Source organism: Hydractinia symbiolongicarpus, chromosome 13 (genome assembly GCF_029227915.1).
Source record: "Hydractinia symbiolongicarpus strain clone_291-10 chromosome 13, HSymV2.1, whole genome shotgun sequence".
Taxonomy (NCBI): domain Eukaryota; kingdom Metazoa; phylum Cnidaria; class Hydrozoa; order Anthoathecata; family Hydractiniidae; genus Hydractinia; species Hydractinia symbiolongicarpus.
The window spans coordinates 7,569,871-7,592,861 of NC_079887.1; the positions used below are offsets into that span (position 1 = coordinate 7,569,871).

The 22,991-nt window shown below is 32.2% G+C and overlaps 1 protein-coding gene and 1 non-coding gene across 2 annotated transcripts; one reads left to right on the plus strand and one right to left on the minus strand.

Annotated features, from left to right (window-relative positions):
* Positions 1-3,391: 3,391 nt before the first annotated feature.
* Positions 3,392-3,481, plus strand: Trnay-gua (transfer RNA tyrosine (anticodon GUA)). The gene is given in 2 exon segments: positions 3,392-3,428; positions 3,446-3,481. It is a non-coding gene; the product is annotated as a tRNA-Tyr (tRNA).
* An 11,477-nt stretch (positions 3,482-14,958) lies between these two features.
* Positions 14,959-21,208, minus strand: LOC130623796 (E3 ubiquitin-protein ligase TRIM33-like). The gene is made up of 3 exons (XM_057439317.1): positions 21,033-21,208; positions 18,067-18,255; positions 14,959-17,221 (listed from the first exon to the last, which is right to left on the minus strand). The coding sequence occupies exons 2-3, from the start codon at positions 18,238-18,240 to the stop codon at positions 15,188-15,190; spliced, it is 2,208 nt and encodes a 735-aa protein (XP_057295300.1). The 5' UTR covers positions 18,241-18,255; positions 21,033-21,208; the 3' UTR covers positions 14,959-15,187.
* Between the last annotated feature and the right edge of the window lie 1,783 nt (positions 21,209-22,991).

Sequence of the window (22,991 nt, forward strand, 5' to 3'; positions counted from 1 at the left end):
CTTGCTCTTCAGTTCCTGCACGCATCTTTCGCTTCTTCTTCTTACCCAGATACACTTCATATGTGCTTCTGAACACGTTAGTTTCGTAAATAAGAACAAAATAAGGCTAAATTCTGAATTTTTGTTCTTTGATGGAACTAAATTTTGCTGATATTCGAAAATATTACGTAAGTAATACTTTTTAATTTATTAATAAAATATTTCGTAAGTATTATTTTTCACAAAGGTAAAAATATTATTTTCAACCATTTATCAATCAAACAGTCACTACAGAAGTTAATGTTCGCTTGTTATTTGTTTACACATCACGATGATTCATACTCGTGATAAATGAAATTCTAATTTTATTTTCTATTGAATCAAAATTTCAATAAATTTTTGCCTTTTTTTGGCGAATGGGTTAAAACCCGCGAAAAACAATGCCATTTCGTAAAAATATTTGATATCAGTTGACCGAGTTAGATTCTACGGCTAATAATTTTGTTATTTTTTATCTCAAAAACGAGGAATTTGTGCTAAGTTCCTATTCAACTGTATATGTACAGTGAAATTAATTTCGATTAACAATTTATATCTTTTCTGCGTTACTAAAGGATTCCTGAGAACGAGCATGTTGTTAGAAGATTGAAATCTAAATTTAAAGTTTTCTCTAGGCGTCCATGCTATGTTTCACATTGCATTATCTTTTTTATTCTGTACAATTTTTTTGACAGAAAAACCCAGTGCTTGGGGAAGCATTTCAAAACAAATATTTCCGCTGAATCTTTGTTAACTTTGATTTAGCACTGGGAACGAAAGGGGTTTTAGTGGCGCGAATATTGGCAATAAAATCGTCAACAAAATCGTGACCTGGGGTAAACAACGAAAATAATTTTAATATTTTTGTATAAGTTCAAGAGACGTTGAAAATTTGTTTTCTTTAAAAGAAATAAGATGAAAAGTTTCGACTGAAGAAATTACAACAAGAAGCCCTGCGGCTTAAAGATTTCCGCCATTAGCAATAATCTGAAAAAAGATATAAAATCGTGACATACATGTCACGATTTTATAGCTATAATGCATTGTCTTTCACGAAAAATATCCAGCCTAAACAATTTCTCCTTAAATTAAAATACATTGATAATTAATTAGTTCTGCTGAGTATAGCGTTAATCTACGTGCTTACAAAATTGTAGTACAGAAGGAAATGACGTAATTATATAACATCAAAAATGGAGCATTATAAGACGATCTTCATTATGCTACACTGCACGAGCTTTAACTTTCGATTTTAAACTTTAAAATAAAGTAATGTTCATTGGATAATAAAACAATTTGTTGCACTGTTAGGATTCTTATTGGCTTAAAACTCAATTTAGCCACGTTCTCAGAAAAAAATCTGTCAAAACGAGGATTTAAGCTTTAGCCTGGATAAGTTTTAGGCGTCCAGGCTCTGGGCTGTCTCTATCTATCTATCTCTCTATCTCTATCTCTATCTTCCCAGGCGATATTAAAGATTCCGCCTTCGCCGGCGGAAATCAATTAAAGTTTGGTACATAACAACGGTACGTAGCAATGCAACCTCTAGCTGTTATTAAGAAAGCGCATAGCTACTTATGAACTACTCCTTATCACTATGAAATCTCATATTTACGGTGTTAAATTAATTCGTGTTTTCGTGTTGCCACAACACTCCTTTTTTCTCGCGCGCAAACAGACGGACGGAATATATAAATATTTAAGATAAATTTAATAGGAGCACAGAGGTCAGAAAACAACAATTGCTTACAATGAGTGTTTTATGCATAATTTATGCATACAATATTTTGCAAATGTTTATGCGTAGTAGTTCTCGCACAGTGAAAAATAAAGAAACCGTTTTTTGGAGTTATGAGACGATATTTTTTAAGAACAAGCGCGGTAACTAGTTTATCATATAAACTGAGCATAAATCATTGTAATTGATATAGTCGACAGATGATTGCTTAATTTCAATCACGGTTGATGAAGTTCAACAGCGAAAATATTTATTGCAAGATAATATGGGTGATCTTTTAATTCATGATAAATTGGTGTAATTTATGATAAATCATGCGCGAGATGGTAATTATTCCCAAAGGAAAACAAAACTTGTTTATGTCACGCGTCAATGATTAATTAATTGAAAATGCATTTTAGAGCAATATATTTATGTTAGTTCAATACCAATTAGTTGAATTAATGGCATTGACTTAACTTGTAAATTCTTAATTTCTTTTCCAAGTGGAAAATCGTTCCATATTATGTTCATCTGGCAAAAATAATTACGTTTGCTTAATAGAACCGCTGAGGTATAAAGTTAAGTTAAACAATCGAATTAAACACAAAAGTCTTTCAACGCACTATAGATATATACTCTCTAACCTAAAGTAAACTCAAACTCTCCACGGTGGAGAGCACTGGTACTTCTCTTTAATGTCGGAACAAATGATAATTGAACTGTGAATATTTATGATTGGTTATTAGTTTTTTTTTTATAAGAACAAAATTATGGAACAAATTTACCGACAGGTTCTCGTTTCTCAAGAAAACGTTACATAGCAAGTTATTAACCAATCAGGGAAAAAGTTTTTGCACGCTATTTCATCCAATCAGAAAAAAATTTCAGCTTTTTTCACTGTAGAATTGAAAAATAAGTAAAAATTTCATTCGTTTCTCGGTAGAAAATAAAACTATAGCATATATTTTGTGTATATTAGCCAATCACGTTGTAAATTAGCCTGACGTCCAATGATATACATCTTAACACCACCAAAGAATATCCAGTATATAGTTATATGTGACAACTTTAATCTTGAGTTGCAATACTGCAGCCTTTATTTGAGGTAGGTGCATTAAAAAACGTATTATGTAAAATGCTTATATAACTTGCAACTGTCAATACAAAAAAATAGCAGATCTATTCAAACCATCTTGCGGTAAACATCAAAGGATTTATCCTGCAGCTAGATGTATATATCTTCAATAGAGCAGATTTATCACTCTCACTAGTAATATATCTGTTTTCTTTAATAAGTGTTTAGCAGGTTTTATTTTGTTTGTCTTTCAACTCCGTGTGTGTGGGTCTTTCGCCATGCTTACATTCACCTCAGAATTTAAATCAGTCCTGGCCGAACCTAATTTTTATCAAAAATATGCGTGATATTTAATGAACAGGAGGATTTGCAACATTTTAATGCTGATGCTGCAGAATTGCTAGCTGCTAACCCCTATTTAACTATTCATCATCTTGAAATCATTTATTTTTTATTTTTCTTGCACCGCTAACGACATTACCTCCTTGCTAATTGGTTATTAGGACATGTGTTTAGGAAAATAATTGTCTAGCAAAACGTTATTTTATATACAGCTATCATTTCACACCGGAGTGTATCCACCGATAGCTCAGTTGGTAGAGCGGAGGACTGTAGTAGAGGTTGTGGCAGATATCCTTAGGTCGCTGGTTCAAATCCGGCTCGGTGGAGACAAAGCTTTTGTTTAACACCTTTTAGCATTGTTTAGGTTTTTGTAATAGAATTTAAATAAAAATTTCAGTTTTCTACTTTCAAAGACATTGGTATTTAACTTATAAAACCATACCACTTATAACTTGCTTTTGGCGATAATGTCAAGCAAAACATGATATATCGTTTTTATCGTCAGCTGTATTAATTAAAAATAAAAAAAGATTGGTTAGTATTGGCAAAGCAAGGTGGACACTTAAAGTATGGAAATTAAGCAAAGAAAAAAATAATTAAAATACTAAAAACTAAACAAAGGTAAACAAATGGGGAAAGTTTCGGAAAAATTACAATGTTCGACACTTATAGAAGAATGTGAAAAGTTGGATGTGCAACTAAAGTTTAGTTAGCTACAGCGAATATTGAAGTAAATGTTCCAACTAGTTAACCAAAAATAACATGGACTTTAACTAGTTTTATATTGACTAAGTAACCAAAAAGCTGAAGGAACGAGTCGGAAAATGAGAGGAGAAGTATTTGTTAATTTCGTCGTCCTGTAATTAGTATTTTTGATGAAACTGGATATTAGATCATCGTTTTTTATGGACAATATAACCAGTTAACTAGCCATGTTGAAGAAGCATCCAGGCAGTATGGCGCTGAATATGTTAACTGTTTAACTGTTAAAATTGACAATTTTGCTGTTTCTATCCTATAAAAACGCTAAATGTATTGTAGGAGTTAGATATATAATTATTCCCAATGCTTCTTAAAACTTGTTTTTCGCGCTTGTTTACATTTTAAGCTATCTATTTTCTTGTCGACGGGCAAAACCGTTCCATATTGGCCCGTCGTCAAGAGTGCTAAACCAATCAGAATGCCTAAAAACCCGCATTACCCGCATGCAAAATCCAGACGGTTAACAAAAGACGCATATTGTGATTTTCTTAAATAAGTCTCTCATACTTAAACAACGTTTGGTTTTGCTGACATCTTCTAGAAAACTTCTTTGCCAACTTAATAAGTCTTTAATGACTGTTAATCCGAACAATCGCGCTTGTTAGAACGTGCGACCGGTGTGTACTGAACTCCTTTTTCCCGAAGAAAATTAAACTTTTTTCAATTCAATGTTACATATCTATTTCGAAAAATAGTACAAAAACTCAAGGTAGCTGCAACGATGTGACACGCAATAAAAAACACAGTCTCACAAGTCACAGTACAGAGAACATAACAAACTTGAAGTAGTTTCTGAGAAAGATGGCATTTGATTTTATACTGTGCAAAAAAAGATAAAATAAGAAGAAACAGCGTCTATCTAGGCTATTGTGCTGAGGCTCGTGCTGAGCAGATGGTGGATTTATTAAAAGTTAAAGTTCCTGGAGCTAGTTTAATTACTCTGATCCAATCATGTCAAAAGAAATGTTATTATTTCGACCAATTAGAAATGTTCACAAAACTTCAAATATTTGCCATAATTCACGTCATGAGTGCACGTTCAAATGTAAACTCGTTAAACCGACTTTTCTAGTTGTTCGGCAAATTAAATTGTCATGAAACAAAAATATAAGCAAGACCCTGAAAAAAAAGCGATTTATTATGAATCATAGAATAGTGAAAGGATTGTATCAAATACCGTGCAACACTGACAACTATTTTAAGCTATCTCCTAGCTAATCAGAGATAGGTGAGGTAGTCGTGAATGGACCTGTTGTCGTAGAACAGCAAATCTTACTTTGCTATGAAAAGAGTTATGAAAACATATTAAAGGGTAACTAACAATGTGAAAATGAAAGAAACTACCGTAAGTTAATTAAGTTAATGGAGTATAAACCCTCGCTCATTAAACTGTTTTACATAAAAAGGTAAAAGAAACATCTGGAACAGAAAAAACATCTGTAAGTTTCAAACATTACTAAGTAATACAAATCTTGTAGCGTGTCCTGTCAATTTTCATTTTTCCTAACTGACATAAAACACTTTGTTATGCGAAATAAGCTTATTACTCAAGACTTAAAAATAGCTGAAAAATAAAAACAAAATAAGATCAAAGAGCAGAATAAAATTTTACTCGTATTTGTTTTTGTCCCCGTACATCCGACCTAATAAATACTTTATCAGAACCATTTTGCAAATCTACTTATCCTTTTTTGTGGCGTATCGTTCCGGCTAGTTACTAACATCTCAAGGCTACATTAACTCTATTAAGCTATGTCAATGTTATTTTTCTTTGCTTGAAACATGTGTGTTTTTGAAATTCCTTTCTGGTAATGAAAATAACAAATGGATTTATTAATGATAATATCGTGGTACCCAGTGTACTATACAAGTAAGCATAATTCATTATCTGCTCATTATAACCCAACTTTGCCATAACTCGGATAACTAGAAATGGCGACCAAAATATGAAAAGTAGAATGATCATAGATAAAGTTGAAATATAAATTCGATATTTAAATTTAAAATGAGACAATGAACTTTTTAAATCTTTTTCTTTACGTTTTGATTTAACTCTTTTAAAAGATCTTCGCAAAATATTTCCACCTGTCTTGATTTTTTTAGCGTTGATAATATCATATTCCTCTTGAACAGAAGGTGCTACTTTAAAACTTGATACGCCGGTACTCACCCTCTCCATTATGTTACGTGACTCATTTTGCGAATCGACTTGAATATGAATTGGATGTACCTTCCTGACTCGGTTATTTTGGACACCAGTGAACGATCTTGTCCAAACCGGACCCCCTGTTGCAGAGTATTTCATAATGCCTGAGAAAGAACTACTTTGTTGGTCACGCGTCAAAGCTGCGCTAATTTTTTTATATTGATTTTTAGCTACTAAAAACACAATTATATTGCACAGTGTGATTGCCAACAATGGAAGTACGACATCAACAGCAATGATATAGCTTGAATAAACAGAGTTCATATTGTTAGTTCGAAAGACACACACTAATCCTTGAACATTATCGTTTTCAATGTATCCCTTCATGATCGTAGCAGGCAACATCGTTAGAATAACTTGTATAAGAAGGCACAGGTTTAAAATACATCCTTTTTCGCTTGTGATATATTTACAATACAAATACGGTTTTGTTATCGCTAAGCAACGGTCCAAGCTTAACGCTGCCAACGCAGATACAGTTAGCATTCCAGCCGAATAAGTAACAGTTAAAAAGCCTTTGCATAGCATGCCACTTTGCAAAACATCCGAATTAGGTATAACATTCAAACTGAATATAAAAAATGGGGCTGAAAAAAAAATGGGACATGTTAGAAAATCTGTAAATGCTAATGTCACTATATACTGATTTAAAGTCAGCTGATGCAATTGTTTATTTTGAAGAATAATTATCAAGATCATAAGGTTTGCTGGCACACCAAATGCAGCGATAATACTGTACGCGATAGTTAATAATACTCGATGAATATGTGGTATGAGAACAACGTTATTTACAATCTGTGTTATATTTGACATTTCTTCTTCTTTTTTAATGAACAAGAATTGAAGACTTGTACAAATTGATAATCTTTTAACTGGTTAAGGATTACAAGGACAATCTTGTGAAAATTAAAATTATGATTTTAGATATAATTTGCTCCTATTTCTTTGAAGTCTGTATCTTGTTCTACAAAAATCATCATAAATGGTTAGAAGGCAGGTGAAGGTGTTTTCATCACCTAACTGATTATGGTTTCTTACTTTATATACAATGAAATATTTGGCTGCTAAGATTTTAATATGCATAATATTATCTTTGTGATCGTTTGTCAAATTAAAATAATTTACATCTAAGGGTCTCTATCGCAAAGAAATTAAAAATATTGCCTCTTGATCAGAATTTTGGTACAAATCAAGAAGAACAGTAAAAAATAGAAAATCAATAATCAAATCTTGAATTTTTACGGGAGAGCGTAACGTATCCTGTTTTAATTACAGCTGCGACTCCTCCTCCTACTACTACTACTCCGCGGTTTTCGACAGCCGGTCGGGCGCACTTATGCGGGCTTTGAAACCATTAGTAGCTAAAGTTTGTGCGGCTTTGAAATCTCACGAAATCTTGGAAATCCTTGCTGATTTTTTAATTATTCTATGCAACGTATTTTCTCTCAATTCATTTAAAGATTGTGAGAATCTTATTCTGTTTTTATTTTGCTTAGATATTGACATATCTGGGAACAGTATTTGTCTTAGACAAGTACTTTAAAGCTCAGATAAGGACTATCTGGGGACAGTGCTTTTCTCAGGACGGTTAAGTACTTTACAAAATAAAACAAGCTCAAACAAGTAAAATCATGTCAACAGAAACAAATATTTTGAAGTCTGTACAAGGCTCCTTTATTCAAGGAAATGAGAGATTTGGATTAACAACTGGTAGACAGTGTACATGTAATGCGTTATCTTCACATTGATAAAAAGTCAAGGTACGTGGAATTATAGAGATATGGATTTATTCTTGAAAATGGTGGCGCCATTTATAAAAGTTAGAGTATTGGTGGATATGTAGCAATGGATCAATTGCCACAACAATTTTCATTTAAAAACTACTCGCAATTTAAAGCCATTTTTCAAAATTATAGTGTTTTTCCAGTTTATTTGAATAACATGCATTTATATTTTTTGTTAGACGATACTTCTATAGATACTTCAGGTTTTTTATTTACATTAAGAGGTTTGACAATGTCAGTTACTTGGACAAGTAGACATTACTTTTTGTTTGATTCTCACAGTCGTGACGTTAATCGGAAAATTTTTCCTGGTGGATTTTCAGTTTTACTTAAATTTTCTCTTCGGAAATCTTTAGAAAGACATATTCTGGAAACTTATTTTAAGGACACAATTGAGGAATATGTATGTTTAGCAGTTCAATATGTGAAAATTGAAATGCAAAATGCTCCTAATTGTGATGCTAAATCTACTTACATGCTTGAAGCTGAAAATCAAAGGAAAAATTCTGAAATTGAAAAAGAAAAATGTCGTAAACGTAAACAGTCTGAAACTGAAAAAAAAGTAGAAAACGTCAACAGACAGAAACTCAAAAAAAAAAATGTAGAAAACGTAAACAGTCTAAAACTGAAAAAAGAAAAAAAGTAGAAAACACAAACAGACTGAAACTGAAAAAGAAAAAGTAGAAAACGTAAACAGACTGAAACTGAAAAAGAAAAAAGTAGAAAACGTAAACAGACTGAAACTGAAAAAAAAGCAGAAAACGTCAACAGACTGAAACTCAAAAAGAAAAAGTAGAAACCATAAACAGACTGAAACTGAAAAAAAAGTAGAAAACGTCAACAGACTGAAACTGAAAAAGAAAAAAGTAGAAAAAGTCAACAGACTGAAACTGAAAAAGAAAAAAGTAGAAAACGTAAACAGTCTAAAACTGAAAAAAGAAAAAAAGTAGAAAACACAAACAGACTGAAACTGAAAAAGAAAAAGTAGAAAACGTCAACAGACTGAAACTGAAAAAGAAAAAAGTAGAAAACGTAAACAGACTGAAACTGAAAAAAAAGCAGAAAACGTCAACAGACTGAAACTCAAAAAGAAAAAGTAGAAACCATAAACAGACTGAAACTGAAAAAGAAAAAAGTAGAAAACGTCAACAGACTGAAACTCAAAAAGAAAAAGTAGAAACCATAAACAGACTGAAACTGAAAAAGAAAAAAGTAGAAAACGTAAACAGACTGAAACTCAAAAAGAAAAAAGTAGAAAACGTAAACAGTCTGAAACTGAAACTGAAAAAAAAGTAGAAAACGTCAACAGACTGAAACTCAAAAAAAAAAAAAGTAGAAAACACAAACAGACTGAAACTGAAAAAGAAAAAAGTAGAAAACGTCAACAGACTGAAACTGAAAAAGAAAAAAGTAGAAAACGTAAACAGTCTAAAACTGAAAAAAGAAAAAAAGTAGAAAACACAAACAGACTGAAACTGAAAAAGAAAAAGTAGAAAACGTCAACAGACTGAAACTGAAAAAGAAAAAAGTAGAAAACGTCAACAGACTGAAACTGAAAAAGAAAAAAGTAGAAAACGTAAACAGTCTAAAACTGAAAAAAGAAAAAAAGTAGAAAACACAAACAGACTGAAACTGAAAAAGAAAAAGTAGAAAACGTCAACAGACTGAAACTGAAAAAAAAGTAGAAAACGTCAACAGACTGAAACTGAAAAAGAAAAAAGTAGAAAACGTAAACAGTCTAAAACTGAAAAAAGAAAAAAAGTAGAAAACACAAACAGACTGAAACTGAAAAAGAAAAAGTAGAAAACGTCAACAGACTGAAACTCAAAAAAAAATGTAGAAAACGTAAACAGTCTAAAACTGAAAAAAGAAAAAAAGTAGAAAACACAAACAGACTGAAACTGAAAAAGAAAAAAGTAGAAAACGTAAACAGACAGAAACTCAAAAAAAAATGTAGAAAACGTAAACAGTCTAAAACTGAAAAAAGAAAAAAAGTAGAAAACACAAACAGACTGAAACTGAAAAAGAAAAAAGTAGAAAACGTAAACAGACTGAAACTGAAAAAGAAAAAAGTAGAAAACGTAAACAGACTGAAATTAGAAATAAAAAATCTCTAGTACTTAAGATATCCAAAAATTTGAATTCTCCAAGAGTATTTGTGTTTAAAAAAGCTATCACTGAGGGACCGTACTATATTTGTATTGTCTGTCATAGATGTCTTTACAAAAAATCTGTAAAAAAATTATGACAACACATTACAACGTTTCCTGTGATTTTTTTCATGAAATTGAAAGTTTTGATGGGTATAAATATATTTGTATTACTTGTGATGAGCATCTCGAAAAAAATGAAATCCTCCACAGATCCTCCACAAGCTGTAACCAAAAAATTAATATTAGATCCAATCCCAAGTGTAGTAGAAACATTGAATCGTTTAGAAAAAACCTTGATCTCTAAAAGAATTTTGTTAAAAAAGATAACAGTCATGCCTAAACGCTAACAACCAAAAATAAGAGGTGCTGTGTGTAATATTCCAGTTCAAGCAGATGCTATTTTTAATGTTTTACCTAGACCTACTGAAGATGATGGTGTTGTGCTAGTCAAGTTAAAAAGAAAAATAGAGTTTAAAGGACATGATTATTTTGAAAGTGTTTGCCCAAGTTTCGTTGAAATTGCATCTAAAGCAACATAATCCATTTTACTCTGATATTCTTATTGATTTAGATAATATTAATCGAGATCTTCTTTGTTTATCTGATATTGAAAGTATCATAGAAAAAGATGAATTTAAAATAGCTGTGAAGAATGAAAACGATGAACATTAAGGTAGCAATCCCTTAGATTTGGAACGAACGAATAGTGATGAAATGTGTGTCATTCTAAGTATTTATAATGATTCACAAAATGTGCTAGATGTCGCTCCAGGTCAAAATAAAACCCCTGAATCTTTTTTCAATGACCAATTTTGCGAAGAACAAGCTTTCCCTTTTCTCTTACCAAAAGGTAGATTTGGTTATCAAGTAACAAAAGAAGTTTTACTATCCCCTGTCAAATATTTCAATCAACGACTGCTTAATTATACTCAGAGGTTTTCCTCAAATGGTGATTATGTCTTTTTCGCTCATTATATTATGCAACAACTTAATTTATCTAATCAGATTAAAATAGCTACAACTAAAGTAAAGGGTAGTTTGAATGCTGGTCAGCTAAATAACAACTTAAAGGAAACTATTAGATCAATTGTATGTGAAGATAAAGATTACTCTTTTATGAAAGCAGTGAAAGGTACTCCTGCATACTGGAAAATTTTTTTACATGATGTTCTTGCGATGGTAACACAACTAGGACTACCAACATTTTTTCTAACATTGTCTTCTGCTGATTTGCAATGGAAAGAATTCATTTTGATTATAGCTAGATTGAACGTAGTAAACACATTTAAGCGCGTATTACTTAAAAAAAAATTAAAAATTAAATTCGATAAGAGTGTTAACTTCAAATAGGATACTGATTTTTAAAAGAGCTATCGAAATTATTATTGACAGCATCATCTATAATCGAACGATAAAAATAAAGTTAATTGTTCGAATGACGTTTGATTAGTGTTTTTATCGCTTATACTGTTTTTAACATGTAGAATTGCGTGGAACCCAAAGCAAACAACATTTAGCGTTGATGCCATTATTTAAATCAAATAAACAAAGAAATGTTATGTTTTATTTTTTGTTTAAATCAGGACAATGAATAGTTATTTTAAAAATTCTCATTAACTCATAATCAAAATATTCGATAAACGCAGAATATCAAAAGCAATTCACCACGAATTTAAAGCAAAGAAGATCCATTTTCCGACTTAGACTAAGCAAGTATCTTGCATTCTACGCGATAATTTATTTTGGATGTATCATGAACAAAGCTTTTTGACAAATATTTCTGTTTTATTTTGATACCATCATAAGATTAGTTTTGTTGAGCTTGAAACTTGTCTGAAATGTTGTCCGAGACACAATCTGAAACCGTTAAGGTAATGTTCGAAAATTAATGTCTAAAATTGTACGGTCCGAAATTTTTCGGAGTTCATGTTTCATTACTTGACAATTCTAAGTTTAACTTTATTTCTTTTTTGTATGAAAATATTTCAAAAATTTATCATACACGCGTAGAATCATGTACTTTTTACATACGGTTACAAAAATATTGGGGTTTAAAATCTCTATTTTTATTATTAACGGATACTGACCGGTTTTGATGTTGTACTGTAAAACACAAAGCCCGAGGTCAAACATACAGACCGAGCTTGCGAGGCCTGTACCCTTGACCGATCCTTTAAATCCTTTAAAAACGAAGTTACATGCAAGCGACAGCCTATTCAGAAAACAGTAAATGAAAAAAAATGGCAAAAAACAGGAATGATTTTCAAAACTTTATTCTAAAAATCAAAATTTTAAAAGATCACTAGACTTCTCCGTTTATAATTGAGACTTTGGTTTCTAAACCCTATCAATAAATATTTTTTGTGCCTATATCCGAACTAATAATACAACAAAATAAGTATTTATCAAAACATATACCTTGAAACGTTTCCACTGCCTTTTCCGATCTATTACGTTATTCTTACACAGTCTTTTTCTCGTTCCTTTCTTGATTCTTTTTTATAATATTTCCATTTATAAATACAACCTTATTTATTATAATTAATAATTATTAAGGAGAGTCACAATCTATTAATTTTGTGTCAGGAGGATGGTATATATCGTGAAAAATTAAATAAAGCAGGTAATTGCCCATGTTGGCTATCGAGTCACACGAGGATGTGCATTCTGCTCTCCAGAGCTCTTTGAGACAGACAAAGATCTAGGGACGAGAATGAAGGATATTTTATAACGCAGAAATATAAATACATAACTTACATGTAAATCATGATAAAATATACGTTCGAACAAATATATATAGTATTCACAATAACAATATTAGGATGAATACGGAATGTGTGGTATGAATTGCAAATATTAACAGGTCAGATCAGGTTATGTTAAACATTACAATTTTTGTGCAGAAATACTAACAGGAGAGACAGTGTCTTCGGTTGGTGCAGAAGTAGAGGTGCTAACGATGGTTGATGATGGGGTAATGACTGATGTTGTGGTACTTGATTAAGGCGTTACTGCAGTAAACTTCACATTTTCAGTTTCTGAGTTCTTTTTTCGTCGACATCAACCTGCGTATTCAGCATGAGTTGCTTTATTTTATCAGGCTCTTTTTGACATCTTTCCAAAGGATCGACACTTTCCTGTCAATAACATCATAAGGAACTCCTTCCTGTAGTTTACCAAAAAGATTACGAAATAATTGATACTTAGTAGGGTTGTTTTTGAAGGCATTTTAAAATATCAAACTACAATAATTACTCGTATAACTTGATCCATTGAAAATTAATCAACACTGATTTACAAATACGATCTCAATGTAAACAAGAGAAAATAGAATGTTTGATTTTAATGTTTGAAAATATAAACACTGCAGTAGATTCGCTTCCTCGTCTATCATTTTCTACTTTGGTGCGAAGGTTGCTTCCTTTATTTTCACTGTTTTTAAAATTGTTTTCAGAAAAAGAATATACGATGGACGTCCAAGAAGACAGCAACCCCTTCTACTTAAAAACCAAGTGATTTTTCAAAAGTGTAGTTTTAGTCAAACCAGCTAAATGCATCTTCCAATTTTGAGCAACTGATGTGACTACTTAACAACAGGCTAAAGTTTTGTTGGTATGTCATGTACACATCACACTTGTGCATAATTTAGTCACACCAGTCACATGTAAGCCAGGTAGAGAAATGTCAGGTTTTAAACAAAATTTGCGTAAAACACCACAAAAAAGATTTTCAGCTAAAAATATATGAACCAAAGAAACATTTTTGTAATTAGGGGTAATTCAATAATGAAGTAAAACCTCAGGGGTGTGGGAATGATCATTCTTGTTACACACTCTTACAACGATTTAGGGATTGAGGAAAGTGGAGGGAGAGTTTTTTTTAAAAATAACAGAAAATTTGTATATATTACGGATATTTTAAGTTATTTTAGCGTATGATCTACATCTTGAATTTGTTTCTTGCCTCTGGATTTACGCAAAAGTACTTATAATGTCATCTTGTGTGCTAAATAAATGGCCCTGTTATAAAGCACTAGTTTGCCTGATTACCATGAAAATAAATATGGCACTATGGAAATGAATAGACAAGGTCTTTATACGTAACAAGAGGTTGAGTGGTATATCTAGATTTGTGGTAAAATATGGCTAATATGGGTGTTAATAATAAACATAACATAATTAATGAATAACCCCCTTTCTTTTGGCTTGGTTTTAGTTTTGTTTCCTTATTGAATATATAACTAGCTAGATGCCAACACTTTCCCCGAAGAGGTACTAGAGATTTGTAAAACATAAAAGCTAGCTAGCCAGCTAAATTGAGTCTAGGTTGTCTTGTATTAGTGTATCTTTCAAGAGTTGAAAAACATAAAAAACCAAAAGACTTCGTCCCTGCCATGTGGTAGGAAAAACGAGGACTCGATCAAGTTGTTTTTACTAGCCGCAGAAACTGCAACAGCGAGACAAACTCGTTAATTATTTATAGTAAGCAATATACTGGTTATGAAAAGCAAAGCAGGGTCTTGTTTAGCCGTCAAGTATACGCTAGCGGGTTTTGCATAAGCAACAAGCCCTGGCGGCGAGAATCGTGGCTGCTACCTAGATTCATTTTCTTGTACATAAGCGCAACATAACATAATATAATGCATTTTATAATTGAATTGAACATTTTCCAATAAAACCCTTTCAACTTCAATGAATGCTCTGTTACATTAAAAAGCTGTATTTTATTTTTATTGCGGCTACCGACGGACTTTTTATGAACGTTTACCTGACAAAGGAGAATCACTTAATAACAGGGCTTATTTGCTTCTAAACTGAACAACGCTTTCTGACAGATGCAACAATACGCTGTGATCACGGTTTATCTTGTAAGAATCATTGGACGCAAAAAACGATATGCTATAGGTGTGTTTTATTACGTAAAAAAGAGAAATTACATGCATAAATAAATTACTATATATGTCATAAATAATTAACACAACAATAAAGAAATTAGAGAAGTGAGAGTGATCAGCTTCAGGATATATGTTTTGGGTATCTGTAAGTTGGAATTACAAAAATAATCCATAATAGGTTATGAAAACTCTCTGTGTGCCAAAATCAACTATAAACTAAAAATATAAGAATGTTACTGTTGAAAAATTTCTTCCTTAGTAGAAAACATGGCATCGCTGCAGGCTATATCGGAGTTTTGATCAGATGACATTGAACATGAATCATTTATCGTTTCCATAATCAATTTCACGACGTCTTCGTTTATGATGATATCTTGTTTGACCATAGTTATCCCTGCAAAGAATCTAGGGGCTGGTGAGGGTGGGACAACCGATGGTGGTGGACTTGTTTTTGGATCAAGCTTATTATCTGCTTCTAATTTGTGCTGTGTCTCTTGTTGGCCCTTTTCTTCTCCGTCGTCCGGAAGAATTGACACGTCGCTATTAGACGTATACCCTGATGTATCGTCTCCACTTTCTGACGGAGGTGAAGATGGAGGGACAGGAAAATTTATTTCTGATATATCAAATGACGTCGATTGATTTAATAACGTCTTGATTGGGGGCGGGCTGGTAACTAGCGGTGGTGTTGAAATAGGTTCTGAAGTAACGACGGGTGGACTTGTTGGAATAGGAGGAGGTGTGCTAGCACGGACTGTTGTGGCTGGTGGTGGCGGCGGTGGAACTCGTGGAGGCTGCCTTAACCTTTTGGAGGACTGATTTTTTTTTCGAGGACTAACAAAAATCTGCGGTTGCGACTTGGAGCGAATGAGTGGTGGTAATTCAACAGGTGGTTGTGGAGGAGCAGATGTAGGTTTATTCGGTATGGATTGTCTTCTTTTGTGGAGTGATCTTGATGAGTTGACTCTTGCAGGAGGTGGTCTTGGTGGTGGCACTTTCTTTAAATGACGTGGTCTGTTTCTTGCTCGTTCTTCTTGGCTTAATTCTACTGCATCTTTTTTATATTTTTGCTCATGAAAGTCCCAAACTTCAGTTTGAATTTGCTTTGATGTATCAATATCTGGGGTCATCTCATCAGGTATTATCTTCCTGGTAAGTTGCTCTCCATTATGTACTACACTATTTAAATGACACGACTCTGTACTTCTTTTTTTGTTGTTAGCATCAGAAGTCGACACAGTGTTTTCCTGCGTTTTTACTTTTACTTTCTCTTGTTGTTGTTGTTTGGAAAGGCTTTTTGAGCTTTCCATGTTGTGCTTTTTAAGAGAACTGTGTGGACTGAATGGCTCTTTCTTCTCCGTTTTACTTTCCGTCTCCAATCCAAGAATTTGAGGTTGAGCGGATAATCGTCGCTTTCCTTTAGCATTTGGATTCGCAGAAACAACTGACTTCTTCTGAATTTTTTCTGCTTCAAGTAAAGCCTTTGGCTTCATAAAAGTCATCACGGTTATTTCTTCAAGCTGTCTTCTTAGGTTTTTAAATATGTCCATGATTTCTGCATTGCATTTATTGGTCATGACAGCGTTGGTAAAGGCAATCCAGTCATCTAACATTTGACTGTTTTCCTGAGCTTTCTTGATTGCTTTCAGTCCTTCGTCATATTTTTTGTTTACAGCTTTAATCAATAAGTTCTTCTTCGTATTAAGCAACTCATGTATTTTATTAAATGTTTCTTCCAGTAAAATTATTGAATTCTCTTTTGCTACTTTTATGTTCTGCATAATACCTTCTGCTTCTTTTATTGATTTATTAACCGCCTTCTTTTTCTTTGTTGCACTTTGAAGAAGCAACTTTAGGTTTTCTTTATTACCAGAGGTAATTTCTTCAAGCAACTCGAAATTATGTCCACTATGTTTTTTGCTGACAGTGCAATCATGACAAATCGTATAGGAGCAACTGTTACAATAAAACTTTAACGTCTCATTATGTTCGGGGCATTGCTTAATTCTTCCTTGAGACATATCATCTCTTGATATCTCATCTAGTGGTTGGATTGCATGAGTTTTAAATTTTAAACTCCTTTTATGATAGCCTGTGCACACGTCACATAAACGTTCATAACAATCACAACAGAAATTAACTGCTTCATCTTGGTCACATTCATTACAAGTTAGACCACCCTCTGATCTTAACGATATGACTTCCATAGCTCCAATAATGTTCTTGACTATTAGGTTCATTGTGAGGCTTTCTGTTCCATTTGCAGTCTAAAGAAGAAGAATATAAAAATAACCTTTGCTTCACAGTAGTAGAAATGTTTGAGAAAAATCTATCATCAATTTTTACTTCAAATAACATTGCAATTTTAGTACTGAATTAACCTGCTATTAAAAAACAGATAAATTTAGAAAAGGTAATATTTGTATTTATATATATCATTGCATTTTGCTGCGCTATTGGGCCAGTTTTTGATCGGTTTCCCTTACAGTCCAAAGAATTTTTAAATTTATACAGTTGTAATTAGTATATTTCAGAAGATTCCTAACTATCCGTAAAAAATGAATCCGTTTAACTGCTATTTGAACAAAATGAATTCGGACGTACGTTTTATGGTGTAAATTATACACTAATGGAAGCAAATTTTTCCTCGCAAGGATGATATCATTATATTTTAAAACAAAGATGACATCTAAAAATGTAATGTCATGATCCATAGTTCCGTACCATTGACAGGAGTTTAATGATTATTTTTAAGGACAACATTGTTATAAAATATTTACAAAATTCACTAAACAAGTAAACTTGTTCAATAAACAAGTAAACTTGTTTAGTGGAGAAATTTTGTATTCCTAGGCCAACACAATCGCAGTGTATACCCGACATACGTTATTAAATTTTGAAAGATGGAGAGTTTTTTAATGGTTCGACGTTGATTTTTTATTTTTAAAAAAACACATATTACAGAAAGGCAGTTCTCTCCTTAATATAATGGATACTTATCAGTCAAACCGTACAGAAAATAAATTATTATGTAAAATTGAAGCAGGCTAAAATTAGATATTATGTAGCAGAGAAACGCAAGGTTAGGATACAGATGTCAATTTTCTCATACCTTAGTGATGTGTCTGCAAACTGGACATGTGATTTCTCCTGTATCATATGCAATCAATGGTTTAATGCATGTCTCACAGAACGAGTGCATGCAATCCAGAAGTCTTGGGGAACGAAATACTTCCATACACATGGGGCATGTCACTTCTCTTATAATTTCTTCCTCTGATTCCATTTTTTAAACCAATTGCTAAAAATAAGTACAAATATATAAGTCAATGCTTAGTTACAAGCCTATGAGGCAATGCCTAATTATAGGCAATAATATAATATAATGTAATTTTAAAAAAATGATCATTGTGCAAAATAACGTACAATGAAATGATAACGTTACACAGGCAAAATCAGACTGTTTTAATATCCATTTCTATTCCGCACAATAGACAGCTAGAAAAGAACATACTAAAATAAAACGAGGGTAGTTGGAGACAACTTTAATTTTCCAGCGAAGTGATGCACGCATAGTCTGTTTACCTTTATTATTTCTCAAATTAACTTGTCAAATGGGCTAATTATAAACTTTTAGTAAAAGAAATAGAAAATGGCATTTATTTTATATCCATTGGGCTTTTAAATTTGCTGGCTTACATTCTTTTCAGGTGTTTAGCTAGTTAAGATGATTAATTTTGATTTTATTTTTTTGCTAAAGTAGCTTTTTTTACTACTAGCTAGTTGAGCTTTAACCAATGTTGTTGACATATGCACTCTTTTCTTTGTCATCGGATTTTTTTATATTTTAAAATATCTGTAAATAACATTTTGGCTTGGATATCCTGAGCATGTTGGTTTCGTGGTATCAGGCTGAATATTGGTCTTCCATCATGTCATATGTTCAACAAAATGTAATAAAATCAATGCAAACATGCACGGTTAAAACATGCGTATTCAGAAGTACCCTTGAGCCTTTTTTTGAATTATGGTCTGTAAGAAGGTTATAAGTACAGATACTTGTTGCTGTTTTTTAAATTCAAAAAAATGTTTCGTCAATAACTAGTTTACGAATTTAGGCATTTTAGAGGGCAATAGGTCTTTTATAAGAAAAACTATGTACTTCAATCGAATAATAATAAATAGACATTTTGGGGGAAAACTGATTCCTTTAAAAGCTACGAGAATTGTATTCATAATTTATTTCAAGCCACATAATTTATTTCAAGCCACATGTTTTTTAATGTAATAACATATTTAACCACTTAAGCTCGGCAGCACTCCTTAATATATGTTTAATACTCAATTGATTTACCCCAAAAACTTAACCTGGTGGCCTAAGAAAGTTTTCAGTATCTATAGATGGCCTGACAACTAATAAATGACTTTGTTTTAGTCATTAATTAGTTGGATAGTCTAGACAACCTAAGTTTACCGTTGTCATTATCAAAATAATTGATACAAGCCTACTCCTGCTTTGTCATGTTAATTCCAAAGAGAATAAGAACAATTTTAAGAACCTTGAATCTATTTTCTTAGAGAAGAAAGCTATACTACATCTACTACATATTTTTATTTTTGTAAATGTGTGACAAATGTTACAAAAACATTTTCGTAACAGCACAGTAGCATATTCAGTGGTGTCTTCACCTTTTGAAATAATTCGATTATGCCAGCAGCGTTAGCATACCAACAAACAGAATGTAAACTTTTTGGAGGAGTAAGAAAATGTTTGTTGTCACAAATACACCCTTAATATCATTAAATATTCTTAATTTTTGTCACACTACCACTACTAATACCCTCAATATACTTTCATCCACTACGATTGTTCCAATATGGCAGTTGAAAATTATAAAACCAACATTTGTTAGAAAAGCAAGTAAACAACTTGATGTCCTAAATTTTATCTTTACTAACCTCGTTTTTATGCAATGTTTTAATGTTTTGCCACCACGGCTGATCATGAAAGGCAATATTAAAAAAGGCTCATTAACTCGGATTGTCAACTTTAAAAGTTAACAAAAATTAAATCAAAGCCCTCAGTGGTTAGAGTATGATGAAATAATTAAAATAACAAAAACACAAAACAATTATTACTTATTTATGCACATTTGTCAACGAGGCAAGACTGAAGCGGTCTAGACAACTAAACAGAAAATAAAAACAGAGTTTTTTCTGTTCAATTAGTGTAGATTTAAATACTTAACTGTTTTAGTGTATTTGAACACCAGTGAGGAAGTACATTCACTTAATTAACGCTCTATATTTGAAACCGCTTTAATTAACTCAAACTTTAATTTCTTGTAATAGGGTATGCACATTTTTTTACCAATATCAGTAACTTTCACTTGATGTCTTAAGGACACACACTTTTTTTGCATCGCAAATGGTGCCAAATGTAAGTATAAATTATGATATCTTCGTCCCTTTCCTTACTTATTCATTTAAAGTCCTAGCAATACCTTCGTGTGAAGAAATAATCTAAAAGAAAATCGTCCATATTTGTTCTCCTCCACATTGTTGCCAGAATGCAAACAGATAAAGCAACCTTTCACATAGCAACTAGCAGTGCTTTCGCTCTTTTATTAAACAAACAGTTGTCTTGACGTGTTTAAACTGTACTGAACCGAAGTGGAAGTGATATTATGTGATGAATCTTTTATTGTGCCCTTAACCGTTTTTTTTTTATTCATGTAAAACCAGCTTGAAATATATGACTTTTAAGATTTAAGATACTAATTGTTACTTAAGAAATCTGTGCCTATATCAGAACATTAATATTGAGCTGAAGTGAATTCTCTTCGGCACTGGATCATAGTAACTCTTAAGAGCCATTTTCTCTGTAAATTCGTGCCTACCTCAGAGAATACATAGAGGTCTATATTACTTCGACTATATTATTGCATCGTGCGAAGTTTCGACTCTGGACGTTATTAAATCATCCACAATAATTTTATACCTGCTAAGCATGTTAAAACTTTTATTTAGATAAAATATAAGAGTGTTGTTGTGAATAACCATATTCAAAAGGCTTACCATGTGAAAGCGGTCTTTCATGGACAGACTTTCAAAAGTTGTTAAAACGCGTTGTTAGCTTGAATGATCAACACAACAAACATCTTACAAGTGATTTTGTGTTCCTAACCCAGCAAAACTTCGATACGTCATTTTTTTTAATCTCTGCATATCTTGAGTTCCTTTACATCAATACAATACAATGAAAACAGAACTTCTTAAGAACATTGTCAAAATGATTAGGCATATCAAAATGTTTTTTAAATAGCTTTATTAGATATGTATTTAAATCTCTATTCTGTTTATAATGTGAATTACTTCGCTATTAAGTTTTGCTACACTGGGAATTATTTTTTTCTTAGGATGTGGAATCAATTCAAGAGATCAATTCAAGAGTCCACTTATATTAACAGAGATAGTGTAAATGTAGCATTAAATTTTGTCATTGTCACAGAAGTGTTCAGATGCATGTTAATTCAATTGATACAAAATATAATACATCCTTAACCTTAGCTAGTAATGCTAAACTCGTAAATCGCACGAGTAGTATAATATTTTAGTGACTTACTCCTAAACACAAAATGTCAACTGCGATGTAGACATGGATAGTTTTATGATTCCAACAAAATCGCGGGAAGGAAAGGTTCAACTTCTTGTGTCCTCATTTCGACTTATGACGCAACGTATACACATTGTTAGTAACAGTAGTCGGTGGGCTGTGGAAAAATCAACGGGTTTGCCCGCCTTTTTTATACCGCATTGCGTGCGTCTCGCTACTTGCGCAATTAAGCTACCATTTTGCGTGACAGACAGACGGATGTATACGGGTATCTATATAATAATACGCCAGTTCCGTGTCTCTGTGACAGGCAAAGTTGATATCGTCATTTTCCTTTGATGTTGCCGAAAAAAATCTTTGATGTTGCCGAAAAAAATATGTCTTCTTTGTCGTGAAAAGCCGCGAGTTTTGTGTGGTTTGTTAAATGAAGTTCTAGCACAAAGTAACGGCTATTGTGTTTGCAAAAAAGATGGCTGTCCTTTTTAAGCATTTGTCTTCTCTTGCCTTCAAAATAAATCTTTACAAAAGCATTTAAAAAGGGGCATGGTATATAAATGAAGTATAGAAAGGTTTCTGTAAGGTTTGTTTATGTTTTTTAAAGTTTTGATGATATTATTGATGCGAGACATGTTTGTTAGCTAGCATCAACCACACCAACAACAACTAGTTAGGTAGCTAGGAATTTATAAATATGTAGCCATGTTCTTTATACCTAGCTAAGTCTCCAGTTTATATTTAAGTGACCAGCTATTAGCTGCTGTAGCTACCTTATGTTAGCTTCAGTTTTATGTTGCTTTTTACATGTAAGCTAATCTTAGTGGTCTTTGCTAAGAATGTGACTGTAACTTATTTTAATTGACATTTTAAGCCTTTTTTTTAAGCATAAGTAAGTTTAAGTTTAAGGACTGTTTTTAAGCAAATAATGTATTTTTTCACAATTTGTGTATGCAAATAATGTATTTTTCACATTTTGTGTAACTAAACTTATATACATCGGTTACATGCAATATGACGAAACGATTTTTATTTAACATGTAGTAATTCTGGTACCTTAAGTGTAGTGATTTTTGTTGTTCTAGATGTTCTGACTAAAATGTTTTTGTTTATGGCATTTTGTCTCAATTAAGAAAGGTTTCAACTTTTTTGAGGGAGTACAACACCGAAAAAACTTGTGTTTTTTTTATATTTTGTATAAATTCTTACCGCGCAGGACTCTGTACAACATACCGAAATGACTGATCCCTCTCTATTTATAAATTTGATGCGTTCCAAATCACAGTTTTTTGAAATTTTGGGTAATATTTAATGAGTACAAGATGCAAATACTGATTTTTGTTGAATCAGAAGTATTTCCTACAACCATTCTTTTTTTACACTTTTGTGGAGAAAAAGTGTATGCAATATCATCAGAATAACTGATT